A 16,174-nucleotide genomic window follows, 5' to 3' on the forward strand; every position below is an offset into this window, starting at 1 on the left:
TTAACCTGTCACGAAAATCTCTCCATATTCTGGTGACATTCTGAGAGGTCCTGAGAAGCACATACCAGTGGTCTAGCATAATATAGAAGGCAATGAAGTCAAATTTAAAGTGAGCCAGCTACAATTGATGATTACCATATAATACAATCATTCCGTCAATTAATGTCCTGACCGAGCAAGAGTCATGGTACGATAAAATCACAAACTCAGTAACTATATATCATATTTTATCAGTATAACTAGATGACATCTCAAGAATCACTTTCTTGATTGATCATATTGCCTTGGCTAATGATTTTTCCGTCACACAAATAATAAATCACATAAGACGTTCACCTTACTAATATGATGAGGGTGACAGATCATATCCCTGAACACATGCTTCTATGCACCAGCAATACGAAACCACATAGATGAACATCCTCATTTCACCATTAGATAGTTCGACGCATTAGCAAATTTCACACACCAATGCACAAGATAATTGTGCCAGTTCAAGTCTAAGAATTAATTACACAATCACAACTCAATGATAAGATCATTATCCACAATGTCATGTGATCAGTTATCAGTGTCACATTCATTGCGTTGTACTCTAACAACCACCCACAAGTTTACTAGAGACATCTTCATGTCATATGGCATGTGACTCACCACACTTGACCATTAGTATTTCATAATAATCAAGGTAGTAAATATCGTGGTAGTCTATAATCTACTAATCAAAATCCCCATTCGATTAATCTAAGAACCAAGAATATTTAATAAATCCAATTACTAGAGAATCTCATCACGTATTCTTAACACCTTAAGAATTAGATTATTAAACAAAAAATCCAGGAATTCATTCATACAACAAAAGTGGAGAGTAATGAATGATGATAAACTTGTATTTTATTAAATATATACAAAGATATATCATATGTATTTTACACACGTTATACATCATCTAAATCTAGCATTAAAACACATCACTAACAATCTCTCATTTGCACTAATGATAATTTATATCAAATGCAAAACTAGTGCATCACCTTTGGTAGGTATCAGATACTCATATTCTCAAAATGTCGATCAAGCTGTCAGTAAGTCAAAGTCTTGGTCAGTGGGTCAGCTGCATTACCTATTGAATCTATCTTTTGCAATTGCACGTCCCCATGTGCAATTATCTCAAGAATGAGGTGAAACTAACGTTCGGTATGTTTAAACCTTTAATGAGACCATGGCTCATTCGCATGTGCAATAGCTCCATTATTGTCGCAAATACTGGTGACTGAATGTACAAAACCACACTAATTTTAGAAACAAATTTTTGAATCCAAACAACTTCCTTAACATCACATGCTGCCACATATTCGACTTCAGTAGCTGAATTCATTGTGATTTCTTGCTTGAAAATTTTCTAATTTACAATACCACCATTTAAGAGAAATATAAAACCAAAAGTCAATTTACCATCATCAATCTTTGACTGAAAATTTGAATATGTATACCCATCAATATGGATATCACCATCTCCATAAACCAATAACAATTCTTTAGTTCTTTTCAACTTTTCCCCCTCTATACCCCATAGTGCCATGCTTTCCACCATGATGCATGATAATTATGAAGTACTTTGAGTATGTATCTACAATGTAAAACAATCAAATAGGTTAAATTTTACTCAAATTACAAAACTAACAGTGTCATACAAGTATTACCTATACAAATCACATTACTTAAGTTGATTAAATAACAATATAACATATTCAATCACTTTATACAATTTATAGTTACTTTCCTGATTTATTATGTGTATCTAACTACACCAACCACTCAACAAATAATTTAATGTATATATAATAGTTTCAAACCATGAAGAAGGAAACGAAAATTTAAGCTTACCATATTTTGGTTCCATTTCCCTTGAATATTTGTGTACTCAATCCATTGCTAAAGTAGCAGTAATCGCTTTCTCCTACACCCTATTTTGATTTGCAATTTGTTTCAATGTAAACCATAGCTTTTGGGTTTGATTAGCTTAAATCAAGAAATGATACCAACAAAGATATTTTAGATAATAAAAAATTAACATAGCCTAAACAATAAGCACATACTATCAAGGTACCTCCATGTTTGCAGTAGCGATGACTTGAGGCAAATTGGTAAAGCAGTGGTAGCTAGAGGTGGCGGGTGAAGCAATAGTGATTGGAGGCGAACGGACGAAGCAGCAGAGATGGTCAACACAACGTAAGAGATGAGAAAGTGAAAGGTTTGATGGTGAGGGCAGCAACGGTAACGACGACAATCTTGGTGAAAAAGAGGGATAGAAGAGAAGGAAAAAATAAAGGAAATATGTGTTTACCAGATGTGAAGTAGTTAGAGGTGGAAATGAAGCAGTAGGTGATCGAAGGCAAAGCAGTCGGAGGCGGCGACAAAGCAATGGGTGATCGGAGGTAACGAAGATTTAGCAGCTGACCAAAAGAGGAGGCAAATCAATCATAGGTGGTAGTGAAGTAGCTATTAATCAGAGGTAGAGGGGAAGCAGTCAGAGGCAACACCGATGACTTAGCGGCTAACCGGAGGAGAATGTCGGGGGAGGTGTTGATGGCGACGGTTGCAATGGCAACGGTAGTGGCAATCTTCATCGAAGAGAATGAGATGAGAGGTTATGGGCCAGAAGAGAGAGAGAGAGAGATGGGTTTTCTGGGGTTTTGCACTATCATGTGCCAAAATCTTATTGGTTTCCATTGCACATTCAACATGTGGATTTTTTTGTTTGCCACATCAGCATCACCAACTCTGGTGGAGGGCTTGTCGAAAAATTTTAAATGTGATCATATTGCAAGAAAATTCAAACTTTATAGTGACCACATTGCAAATAATTAAAGTTTAGTGAACAAAATCGAAAAGGTTAAAAAGTTTTGTGATAGTTGGTGTGATTTATTCAAATGTTTTTGTAACAAAACTATATTAATAAACTAATTTAGGGTTTTGGAGTTGAGAGTAAAAAGAAATATAAATAATATATAGCAATTAAAATAACCAAAAGTAACACAAAAGACTCGAGCAGATGGTTAGAAAGAGAACAAGATAGCAAGAGAGTGAAATAAAAAAATAAATAATAATGTATTGAATATAATGAATTAAAACTCTTTATATAAAAGCTTAAAATTTGAACACTCAAACTTCACAAATTGTGGTACATTTGCAATTTTGTAGGGATATCATGCAAGGATGAATCTTGACAAATTGGCTCGTGAATTTCACTATTCAATTTATTGTAAATTTAAAGGGATTAAAGAAGGAAATGATGGGTTTGCAATAATTCCTTTTAGGAATCCATTTGAAATAATTGTAAAAGAAAATGATTGTGTTGTTTGTAATTTGAATTTGTGGTAGGTTTACAGTGATTTCATGAGGGAATTCTACAATTAAAAGAATTGTACATTTAAAAGGAAGGAAGAAATAAACGTCATATATGCATGTATGCATGTACGTGAGGGGTTACATGTCCTGCTAATTTCTTTTTTTACATAATATTATTATTATTATTTTAATATTAACATTTGCATGAATTTTATCACTCATCATTTTTATTTTATTTTTGTGATTTATCATTTGCACGAATTATAAGGTGCAAGAGCGTTGTGAAATTGGTCTTCTAGAACATAACAAAGACGGACCGTGATATGTCGGTATTATCTCAGTAAAATGCGAGTTCGAACTCTGATCTCCTTAAGACACATTCCATAATTTACCTCCTCCAACAAAATTAAAAAATTGAACGTCAGACACTATCACAAAAAACATCACCCCAAGAGTGTTGTGCAACTTATTTTAATGAAATACACACATATTTGAAGGGATTTCCCTACAAATGCGTTGCGCACATTTGCAGATTGGGTTGAGGTAAAAGTATTTAATTTTTTGTATATTTGTATGAGTAAATATTTATTTAGTTCTTTTGTAAAATTTTATTTTGATGAGTCTTTTTAGGAAAAACATATTTTGACAAGAATTATTTTTTTTTTACTCATCCTCAACAAAAATATAATTTGATGCATATTATTTATTTAGTTATAAGGTAAATAATAACAAGTTGAGTAAATACCATATTAAATCTAAAGAAGTTAAAAAATATTATGTTTGGCTTATTTAATACTAGTCAGTTTTATTTCTAACTTGAAATCCTCTTAATTAAATTTATAAATTTTATTATATAAAGTTATTTAAATAATTATAAAATTATAATTTAAACTCATAATTTTAAATTTACGAGACACTGTTTTTTAAACCAAACTCATAATTTTAAAAATATAACTTAAATGTATTGTAATGAATTGTAATACTACTAATGAGACTAGTACATAATTTTGTAATAAGTAATGACTAAATAATTAAATATTAAATTTAAAACTTAAATTATTATAAAAGTTATTTTATTTTTTATAATTTTTTCTTTAAATGAATTAAACAGTCTTTTAGATCATGGGTCATACACCCCTAACTCAATATAACCCTATATATTTGAATCGAGCCAACACGTCTCATTTTATAGAATAATTAAGTTGTGTTGAATTAGACTAAGAAATAGATGAGTTGAGCCAAAAATTATAAAATATTTTTTAAAATTAAAATTTGGTTTATTGGCAAGGGGTTAGTAAGGATTCTTTTTTTTGGGGCAATAATAATAATATTTTTAGGTTTTATAAGATATATGTAGCTTGTGAATTATACACGTGATGTTTAAGCTGACGTGGAAAATAAGGGGGGGGGGGGCACCTTATAACACTGAACAATTAATAATTATGGAGGGCACAAATAAAAGAGAAAATATGTAAGAATCTATTAAAGGATATTAAGATAAATTAAGAACGTATGAGATATAAATAATATGCGTGTGTGTAGTTGTTCGGAAGATAATGATAATAGAATAATAATAATACAGATAATTTTACTATTTCGGATGGGTGGATGGGATGATGGAATGGAACCGGTTCGTCGGGCCATATTCTGGACCGGTTCGGACAGACCGCACGCGGGCCAGCCGGGCCGCAATATAAGTGAGAAAACCTCTTTAAATTCTGTGTCCTCTTTTCTTGCAAGACTTGCATGCTCTCGTCTTCCTTTCTAAAATAATATCCCGAATCATTTCCCCAATATTCCAGGACGGTGTAGCCGCCGGCGCCGATCGCCTTTGCGCCCTCACGACCTTCTGCGTCATCGGCGAAGTGCAGATGTATCTCCACGTATGTAATTAGATTGGCAAGCAGATGAGGTTTTTCAAGAGGATCGCGGGGTTTCTAGGGTTTGCGAAGGCCGAAGGGGAAGACGATGTTGATGCTGATGGGAACGGAGTAGACCCTCATCTTACTCGTAAAGGCTTTAGCGTGGCTGTTCAAGTACCCGTTGACAGGCCTCAACTTGGACCGGTTCTCGTTCCTTGTAGCGTTGGCAGCGGTGGTGTCCAGGTGAATTTTTCGCTTTCCTGTTTGTTTAGATGATCTATACTATCTTGCTTTGATTTATGTGAAATTTTATGTGAGGAGCTAGCTCTTGAAGACAATTGTGTTGTTTTCTCGAAAGTTCTCACAATAAACTGTGTAAGTGTTTATGAATTGGCGGTTCAAAACCCTGGTCGCTGCAAATCCGCTCACTGGAATTTCCTAAGAAGTTATGGGGGCTTAATTCTGTTGCTGGCCTACAAAAACTGACTTCCTTTTAACGCAACTGTTTTGCAATCAGTAACATTGATTTTGAAGGATCTTAGGAGACAAGGAAGATAAGGGCATGTGAGTTGACGAATAGAAATCCTGAGGCACATTCCAGTAGTTTCTCTATTGACACCTAACTGAAGATTCAGTGGCCAAGTTGAAGTGACTTGTATGCATGGGAATCCTCCCTTTTCTGGAATATGCCCGTAACTGGTGATCATTTATGGTCCAAAACAATTTTGGTACGCTACTGGGAGGAAAAAGTTGCTAGTAGTTATTAATTAGTGGCATCAAAATATTGAAACTTTTACAGTGAACTGGATGCGAGTATTAACTATTAAGTACATTGAAGAAAGCCCTTTACTTTATTTGCAGTTAATGGGTTTAAATTCTCAAAGCTTGTTGTCTTGCCTTGTTTGTAACATTTAGCTCATAGTGGTTCATGTCTGTCTATACCAGATTGAAGTGGCAGCTGGTCTTTTGGGCTGTTATTACTTATTAGTGCTTGTTTTGGGTACAAAGATTAACATTTGTTTGGTGTTTGAGTGTTCTTAATTGTAGCATCAAAGTTAATATTCTTCAATTTTGAACATATATGCATCATGTATTGAAGTATCCCAAGTGGACTGTGGAACAAGTAGCCAAGTATCTTGTTGACTTAGAAACATTTTGAAGAATAATTGTAATTTTGATTATTAAAAAGGAAGAGGATGAAGGTGAAGAGCTTGTTAGACTGAGGAAGTTAACCAAGATTTTGGTTTGGCTTCATGCCAGTATAGGCTATCAATTAAGCTAGAAGTATATGTAGCTTAGCAATCATCACATAGCAAATATTTGGTGCAGTTGAACCAGATATTCTTCCTTTGTGATCAATGGCATGACTTTCAGAGATATTGTCTTTCTTGTTACTTCTTTAAAATTTGAAACCAGATTATGTGTATGATCATAAACTCTATGCATCTATCAGAGGGAAAAAATGGAAAATGTAGACTCGCTGCTAAATCTGTTCAAAAGGAATTTTGATATTACTGTTAATCAACTGATGGAGAGACAAGGCATGCATGAGAGAGATTTCGGCAAGAATCATGTGAATGTAGATAATGAGTTAGTGAAACTACATGCTAATATACTTTTGAGTTTTTGGCAATGTAGCATAGTTTATTAACACAGCTTCTCCTTAGTGGCCAATCTTAAAAAGTCCTCTTTTGCTCTTACCTGCAGAACTCTGCTTATGCTCGTACCCAGGTTTCTAAGTTCTACAAAAGAAAATCCTATAGTAATTTGTCTAAATTGATAGGAGGACTTGGTGAAAAGGTGTTTCTATTTAACTGTGTGGTTTAAGGAACATGGAACTAGATTGAGTTGATAACCAAATGAACTGCCTCATTGAAATGAAACAAGCAGTTGGAATGCTGTATTTTTGAAAGCTAACCATTTTGAGAGAGAATCTGTAAAGAGATTCATATTAACTGTAATAAAGACAAGTTTACCCTTTTTTCTTTTCACTTTATTCATTTGGCATGGACTTCATTTTGAACATTCAATATGGACTGCACTCTTCAATGTGTGGTTTTTATAGAATCCAGATGAGTTCATTTTAACTTTTATAGAAACAATTCTTGGATTCTAGTGCTTACCTCTTCATCTGATGCTATCTCCAATGCATGAGGCTCTCTGTTTTATGAGGGTCAAGGAGGATCATTTTTTGTATGCAGCCTTACCTTTGTTTTGAAAATGATTGTTTTCATAACTTGAACCCATGACTTTCAATCATAGAGGAGCCATTTTACCATTGCTGCCTAGGCTGGCCCCGAACGTGCTTGTCCATCATTTAAACAAATTAGAGCAACATTACTACTTAAAAGATTAAGATGGAAATTGCTCATGAAGTTAAAAAACATAGATGTAAATTGTTCATGCAGTTAAAACAATGTGCATAACTTTAAAGTGGTTTTTTTTTTTATTTTAATTTTAGAATTTTTTGTTTTAGGGATTTTGGCGGACAATTTTTTCTGTTTTCCTTTTTTTTTTTTTGTTATTTTATGAGTAGAGTTAGTGTAGAATAGATCAGTGCTATAAAAGACTCAAGGTGTACTAAGGGGCAAAAAGGTGTTGGAGTCTGAAGCGCAAGGCGAGGTGCACACTTGGTGGAACTAGGCACATGCTAACTGAAAAATGAAAAAAGAAAAATATATATTCTAGTTGAAGAATATGGTATAAAATAGGTCTTAATTCCTAATAACATATTCACAAGCATGTTATCAATAAAATTAAAAAATTCAACATATACAAACTTAAAAAAAATATTAAAACAAGGTACATATTTGTAAATTTTAACAAAGCACATCCCATCATATTTCAACAACCCGCATATAAGCATCACAAAAGTTGAAAACTTTGTAAGAAATTTTAAAATCTATTATTGACACACACATGCACACATATATATATATATATATATAATGAAAAGAACAATAAAAAATGCCAAAAGATGCAATTTAAAAGTCTTTAAGTCATCTTAAACTAAATCTTAAACAATTTATAGGTCTTAAATTTTAGTTAAGATTAACTCATTATGCATTTTAAATAATCTAAAAACATCCTTATCATCAAGATCAAACATTTTCATATTTTCATAATTAGAAATATCATCTCCAATATCCTTTTCTTCCACATCATCTCCCTCTCCATTTTCATCAAGTTCAAATTCAATTGGAGCATTTTGAAGGAGTAGCCTTTTTACTCATTGTCAAATTTGGAGTTGGAGCAATAAATATAAACCCTAAACAGTATAAAATTAAATAAAGTGATGAATAGTAAAATATAAACCCTAAAAGCAGTTAAAAAAAGCCAGGCGTGCTTAAGCCTAAGGCTACGCCTGAGGGCCTAGGCACATCTGGCTGGTCTGCACCTTCTTGGGAGCATTCCTTGCGCCTAGGCACGCCTTTAGTTACACTGGAATAGATATAAGCATTTCTCATTGGTACTTAGTTCATGGCATATATTATTTGAAAATTACTATCTTAGTTTTGATTGGTAGGATTTATGTTTTCCGCTTTTATTATCAAAAATTTGAAAATTAGAAATAGGCAATTGCATTTGATTGCTTTTAGAAAAGGAAAAATTATTTGGAAACACCAAAAGTTGTTCCCACGTTTTTTATTTCATTTACCTTCCTTTCCCATATTCTCGCAATGGGGAAACTCAATGGCCACCCTCTCCAGTGAATTCTCCAATTCTCCTCCCCCCCCCCTCCTTCACCCGCATCTCTAGCCACTTCTAGATGTGTGAGTGACTGCCATTAGCAATTGAGTTGAGGAGGAAGGAGAAAAAGAAAAATAAAACCAAAAGCAAACTTAAAAATGAAATAAAGTTATCAAACGCAGTTTCTACTTTTTAACTGAAATAGGAACTGATAAAAAACTAAAATTGAACACAAGTTACACGGTAACAAAGTTTCTCACTTCTCAAACATGTTGCTAAGTTTTTAATTTCTAACTAAAAACATAAAGTGAACACACACACACACACAAGATAAAAAATAAAAAATAAAGAAAGCTGAAACCAAATTTAAAAACTAAAAACTTGGAAATGGTTGCTTTCTATCATTGATATGAAATATAAATATATTTATAGTAAAAAATAAACACAATTTATGTATCAAAAAAATAAAATTAAAGACAAAGACTATACTGAAAATTGAAGAAATGTGTATAGGATATTTATTGACTTGACTATACAGTATTGTATTTGTTTGTTTGTTTGTTCTCAACCAACTATATATCAAGCCTTAATCTTATTATGTGGGGTTGGCTACCCGAATTCTAGCTCGACAATCCTCAAGTCCTCAAAATGATGAGATTTGCTGCTACCACACATAGAACTTCTTCTCTAGCAAATAAGAAAAGGAAACAAACCATATAATCCAGGTGCTTGGTCTGTTTCTCTTCCCTTTTGGTAACCATATAGTTACAGAACTCCCTTTTTTACCCTATTCCGAAGAATCAGAACTACCCTGTGTTATCTGTTCATTGATTGTCCTATGGGGAGCAGTTCAGGCAATTATTCTGTTTTGAGCTTAGACTGATGGTTGTACACCCAGCTTTCTTATAGTACCTGGGATTTGATGGCCAGCCCTCATATCAAGCGAACCTGAGCTTTTGGGTTGTCTCCAGGCCATTGCAGGATGGTGGTGTTAATGCTGTTGCCTAGGCTGGTATGAACAGACTGAAGTCTCAGGCTGTTAATCTTGTGCTCTGTACCAATTGGCCACACACATTGCCCTGAGCTGGAGTAAATAAAGATGGTAAAAGCCAGTATTTATAGAGGTATTGATCTATTAGGGGTTTGGTGACACAGGTGAGCAAAATATGATTCTTCAAAACTCTGCAAAAAACTTTTGGAAGACTCTTAACATTTTTGTGAGCTTTTAACAATTTGTTGACCAAGAAGGCCGTTCACAACTCTGCTTCTGTGACAGGCCCTTATGGCCTTATCTCTGCCAACGACTTTCTGAAGTTTGGTTCACAACTTCAGAAGAATTGACATTTTTGTGAGCTTATAATGATTTGTTGACCAAGAAGGCTGTTCACAACTCTGCTTCTGTGACAGGCCCTACCTCTGCTAACGACTTTCTGAAGGCTGTTCACAACTCAGCTTCTGTTTGGGACCTGTGCACTAGTTTTTGGCACCAAATAATGCTGAATTCAATATGGCATTATTTCTACTAGTACATGATGTAAATGGTATCATAGATCTTTTCTTGGTTCTTGTGCCTAGCTCTCCAGACTTAGTAGATTGGCCTTTTGACCTGCCCAACCGTTACTAGGTTACAAAATGCATTTAGTTCCATTAATGGTCAAATGTACATGTATATCAAGTTATATTTGTTATGCTTTAAAATGTTTGAATGAGTGTGATATCAGGGTTCTGCCATGGGTTGAGGATATCAATCCCTTGATTTATGGCAGACTGGCAGTTTCTGCATTTGGATAGAGGTTTCAGGGGCCGTAGGTTTCTAAACAACCTGGTATGATCAGTACTTTTTACACTGCAGGTCTCTAAAGTATTTTACAGATACCACTTGACTCCTCAAACTATTAATTACGACACCAAAATCCTTACAGTATCACATATATAACGCGTGCAATCTTATTCTACTTTTCAGTTTTCACGTTTCCATCCATTTCCATACAGAGTGAGATTATGGAACCTGCATTAATAACAGAGTAATTATGATATTTTAATTTCACAGCAGATGTCGTATGACCAAGATTATGGCAAAATCACATTTTTTTAATGGATTTATGATATCATCGTTAGTAATTGAACAGGACAGTAGAGTTATACTTCGTGTTGCATAGACAATAGTTTAAAGACCTAATGGTTGTATATGGTAGTTTAAGGAATTATCTGGTTTTAGAGGTAAATAAGTTATATATTTATTTAGACAGGATTTGAAGATTTGCCATCTTCCTGGCAAGAAAATTGAGGTTGAGGATTAGGCACATGGTACTGATCTGCAGTTCCTAGCATGGATTCTTTTTGACAAATTGATTTCCTCTGTTTGGGAAGATATTAGGCATTCTTCATTCCTCTAACCTCATTCTCTTGCAATTCGCAGCATCCTGGAAGGCGTCTTGTTTTCCTGTTGTGTCACCGATTCTTTTCCATGATACGGTTTTTAAGTTATTTACCAGCTTTAGGATGTGCTGTGACTAAGGGTTATTCTGGCTGGACTTTCTGAAGTATTCGCAATTAATTGGCAACTATTGTGTTTGAATCAGTAGTGCTTTTTCTTCAGGGTTTGAGATGGCACGCAAGGCGTCTTAGGATAGATGAAGATGGAGATGTTGCAGACGAGTTCCTTGATGAGATTTTGCCATTGCCAGAGTCGTTGCCTGGGCAAAATGATCAGCACCAATCATTTCCGAAATTTGAAGTGAAATACAATGCCAGACTAGCCACAGTAAAGAAGCAAGAACTTGCCGATGGTAGAGTCCGACATAGAGTGGAGTTCCAAGGCAGATTGCAGTGGGTCTGATTGACATTAGATATCCATTAGATTTTCTGCGGGTATTTCTTCCTGTTTTGTTTCTTGGTAATGTTTTGTGTAATCCATCTGATTCTGACCTTGTCCCCCCCCCCCCCCCCCCCCCCAAAAAAAAAAAAAAAAAAAATCCAAAAAATGTTTTGTAAACTGGCTTGAAAATGTAAGTGCTGAAACTATTCACCATTACAGTCATCATCATCTTAGGGACTTCCTTTCGGAGTTTCCCTGTCTATAATGGATTAGAAAACTCGTCATTTGTTAAATCTCTATGATCCTAAAACTTCGTGGTTCTGCTTTTACGGGTAGCAGATGATTGATGGAGCTTATGGTAGCCTCTTTTGCAACCATTAAGAGGCTGTTTGGCTTAGCGATTTGATCGCTTATAAGCTGTATAACTAGCTTTTCAGCTAAGCAGCGATTTTGGATGAAGTGTTTGGCAACCTAAATTAGCTTAAAAGTTGGGTAGCTGAAACGCCACTATAATAGCATTTTGAGGAAAGCTGGTATCCCCCAATTTCTGCGAAAGAAGCTATTGTGTTGACTAAGAATATTATTATTTTACCCTCAAACATTTTGAATATGTACACCTTCCCTTTCTTCTCCATCTTCCTTCGTAGATTCGTCAGCGCCCCTCTTTCACAGATTCACCCTCGCAGTCGTCCCTTCTCTAGATTTGTTGTCGCCATCGTCCCTCCTCCAGTTCCATCGTCGGCGTCGTCCAGCATAGCCACTTCAAGCCGTCGTCGATGGGTCGCGCCATCACCCTATTCTTCTCGCTGGTGCAGGTATGTATATATATATAATATATATATCTATATATAAAACAACAATAATATATGTTATATGTATATATATAACACAAAATAATATATATTATTATTATATATAACATATATAATATATATATAGTAATATTGTATTAATATATTTTTAATAGTTATGTAAATTTAATAACAAAATTTTACATCATTTAATATCATATCTATTTTGGTTTTTTTATCAAGTTTTAATAGCTTATCAACTTTTTCAAACCAAACACATAAATATTAATTGATAACTTAAAAACACATTTATCCAAACACATTATCAACTTAAACACTATTTAACTTTTAATTTGAAAGTTAAATAACTTAAAAGTTATGAAAAAAATGGCTAAGCCAAACAGCTCTCTTAGTTCAATATTTAGTTTTTGAACAGAAGCTTACATATAAATTTTTGTATATACAGTTGGCAGGTTATTAAAGTGTGCGAGCGTGCGTGGTAAATTTATTGGGGGTATGTCTTTTAAGGGATGGGCGGGGGATTCATTCTCTCTCCTCTCTCTCTCTCTCTCTCTGTGTAAAAGTCGCCATTTTATATGAACAGTATCTGGCTTGTAGTGTCTTTACATGCAGGGGCTGATTCAGAAATGGGGAAGGTTAAAATTTTTTTTGAGGTATAAAATTACACATTACAATGGATTGTAATTTTTTTAATTAAATTATTATTAAAAATAATTTTTAATATTAAAAAATTAATTTTAATTGTGAACGGCTGGGACTCATGCATGGATCCGTCCCTCTTTACATCTGCCTGCTTATCCTTGTCACTCTGATATAGGGGCTGTTTGGGGCAGTGGCTGCTTATAAGCTAATCGAATCTTAAACGTTATAAAGTTTATTTAATTATATATTTATTAAAAATTAAAAAAATTAAACACTATTTTAACATTTATTTTTTTTAATTTTTTTAAAACGTTATTATCAATTTATTTCGTTGATTAAATGTTTTATAATTTTATTTTTTAAAAACTCTAAGGTTATGTTTTCTTAGCTATTTTTAATTTTTAATTTTTTAAAATAATAAAAATACGTTTTTTTATTATGTTTAAAAATAAAAAATATAAAAAAAATTTAAAATAACAAAAAATTATTTTGAGTATTTTCATTCAAAATAAATTCTAAACTTAAAATATATTTATTTATTTATATTTTATTATTTTAATGAAAAAATATTACAAAATTTATTAATTTTAAAATGTATATATTTTTAATAATATATTAACATTAAATATTTTTAATGTATATATTTTAAATATTTAATAATCAAATTTATTAAATAAAATATTATTAAGAAGTTATTTTCAAAATTTGAAAGAAAAATACTTTCTAATTTTTTATTTTAAAAAGTAATTTTTTAAAATGACAAGGAGAACTTGTTTTTAATTTTTTAAAAATAAATTATTAAAATAAAAAAATAAAAAAAATTAAAAATTAAAAATTAAAAAAAATGCAGTATAATATTTTCAATTCTCTATCTTTAAACATTAAAAACATTAAACGTACAAGTCTCGTCTCTATTGCCATCTCTCTCCATCGCTGCCTATTTCGACTGTTGCCTCCAACTGCATTGCCGTTGCCTCTATATCTCCTCCTTTGTTACTTACATCACCAGCTCTCTCTCTCTCTCTCTTTATAATATTTATATATTTTAATATTTCAACATATATATTTAATATTTTTATAAATTAAACTTAAATTTAAATATAAACTATTATATTAATATATTTTTTAATAATTATACATAATTTATCAACATATAATAATAATAATAATAATAAAATTATTAATTAAACATTAATTTATAATTATTTTTTATTAAAATTAATATTTTTATAAATTTTATTTATATTATTTAATCTTTCTTTTAATTTTGTTTGTCACATTCTTATAAATTATCATTTTTTTTAAATTAAATACATAATTATACAAATAACATACGTTATCAAGTTCAATACTAACTAACTTTAAAACTTTACATAATTTGCAAGTAGAAATGCTTAAAATCCATCTTAAAAAAAAGGGTAAGCCAAACAGCCTCATAAAAGCACCGCCATTCAACAAACAACGTTTTTGTGTTGGTACAAAGCAAAACAGACCCACAAATCACAAACACAGCAAGGGGAACTGCCCAAACAAACAAGGGGAACACGGTCGGCTGCTAATCTCTCTTTTCTCTTTTCATGCCTGATGACCACCTATATATATATTTAGCTACTATATATGGTGTCCAGGAGCGTGACCTCCTAGTGGGTATGTCGAAGCTGTGGTTCCGGTCGCCGGATCCACAGATCCGACAGGCTGGTGGTGGTGATGGTGGCGGCCATGGGCGCCGACAGCCGGCGGGTCATGGTGACCATGAAGGGGATGATGGGGTTGCAGGCGCTCGGCCGCGTGCTCCGCCTTTGCTTGATGCAGCTCCATCTTAGCTTCAGCTTCCTTAGCTTTCCTCCGTTCTTCAGCTATCTTTTTCTCTTCCTTGGATGTAGCTGTTGCTTTCTCAATCTGCAAAACATCCCAAAAAACCGAAAAGGTTCTCAGTTTCTCATTCTCTAGCTTAGCTAGGCATTAGGCAACAGAAAACGAACAAGGAATTAAGGAAGGAAGGAAGGAAAAAATGCTGCAACCTTCTCTTGTACTTGGGCTTTGGATTTGTCGACGTGCTCCTTGGCCGCACTGGCCTTGTTGCGTAGCTTCTCCTTGGCAGAATGCATATCTGATATTTCTTGGATCTCTTCCTTAAGTACTTGGCTGGCTGGCCTGTAAATTGAGTTAGTTTAGGTCCTCCAATATGGGGGGAATGTCCTGTGCCAGGATTTTTATTTTATATATATATAAACGAGGAAGAGGGCGGCCACGCTTGCGTGCCACTTGTATGACATGCACGATCGATGACAAGCTGTTGTGCCCGCCACGTGCGTCCACTACCCAACTCATCAGGACTCGCTTATCTTATCCCTCTCTTCTATTTTTATTATATTATATTATATTAGTATTATCGTATGAAATAAAAATAAACACCAGACTGCAATTGCCTTGCATTTAAATTTGAATCCAATTTAAAATAACAATTCAAACATTTCACGTCACTATAATACTCTTTTAAAAAAATACATAATAATAATAATACAGTCGGCTGTCCTTTTTTACTTGCTTAATTATTAGATTCAAGTAATAGTTTAGTTCATACTTACAAATGCGCACATACATTATTACATCTGAAATAAAAGAAGAGCTTGTGACGTGGAATTCGGAGCCCAAAGGCCCGAATCGATCATACCCACTCTTGGAAACTAAGCCCACCCAAACCGTTGGAATTCCTAAAATGGATTTCCATTTTGTGGATGGATTCATAAACTTGATGGGTTTTGGATACCATATATATATTATGTTTGATTTTACATTCATAAATTAAACCTGCAGGTGGATCTTTGAGAGCTTTATTCTGTATACATATATATATATATGGTAAAGTAGGTTTAATGATATCATCTACAAGAAGCATGAATATTGGTGGGTGTTTAATTAGTTCATGTTTAATTTCTTACTTTTTGCGCTAAGTATACATAATAATTGCTTTATGTTTAGTTTTGTTAAGTAGGTAG

At 33.4% G+C, this 16,174-nt stretch overlaps 2 protein-coding genes across 2 annotated transcripts; one reads left to right on the top strand and one right to left on the bottom strand.

Annotated features, from left to right (window-relative positions):
• Positions 1-5,077: 5,077 nt before the first annotated feature.
• LOC127787211 (uncharacterized) lies at positions 5,078-11,850 on the top strand. The gene is made up of 2 exons (XM_052315140.1): positions 5,078-5,456; positions 11,503-11,850. Exons 1-2 carry the CDS (start codon positions 5,259-5,261, stop codon positions 11,740-11,742), a joined length of 438 nt encoding a protein of 145 aa, XP_052171100.1. The 5' UTR covers positions 5,078-5,258; the 3' UTR covers positions 11,743-11,850.
• A 2,775-nt stretch (positions 11,851-14,625) lies between these two features.
• On the bottom strand, positions 14,626-15,317 carry LOC127787212 (late embryogenesis abundant protein 18). The gene is made up of 2 exons (XM_052315141.1): positions 15,197-15,317; positions 14,626-15,074 (listed from the first exon to the last, which is right to left on the bottom strand). Exons 1-2 carry the CDS (start codon positions 15,281-15,283, stop codon positions 14,787-14,789), a joined length of 375 nt encoding a protein of 124 aa, XP_052171101.1. The 5' UTR covers positions 15,284-15,317; the 3' UTR covers positions 14,626-14,786.
• Between the last annotated feature and the right edge of the window lie 857 nt (positions 15,318-16,174).

The sequence above is a fragment of the Diospyros lotus genome, chromosome 12 (genome assembly GCF_014633365.1).
Source record: "Diospyros lotus cultivar Yz01 chromosome 12, ASM1463336v1, whole genome shotgun sequence".
Classification (NCBI taxonomy): Eukaryota; Viridiplantae; Streptophyta; class Magnoliopsida; order Ericales; family Ebenaceae; genus Diospyros; species Diospyros lotus.

What these genes read in the sequence shown, in the direction of transcription:
- LOC127787211 (XM_052315140.1), top strand. Translation starts at nt 5,259, where the DNA reads ATGAGGTTTTTCAAGAGGATCGCGGGGTTTCTAGGGTTTGCGAAGGCC. An exon ending in TTGGCAGCGGTGGTGTCCAG is followed by an intron (nt 5,457 to 11,502) that starts GTGAATTTTTCG and finishes CTTTTTCTTCAG; the next exon opens with GGTTTGAGATGGCACGCAAG.
- LOC127787212 (XM_052315141.1), bottom strand. Translation starts at nt 15,283, where the DNA reads ATGCATTCTGCCAAGGAGAAGCTACGCAACAAGGCCAGTGCGGCCAAG. An exon ending in AAGCCCAAGTACAAGAGAAG is followed by an intron (nt 15,075 to 15,196) that starts GTTGCAGCATTT and finishes GATGTTTTGCAG; the next exon opens with ATTGAGAAAGCAACAGCTAC.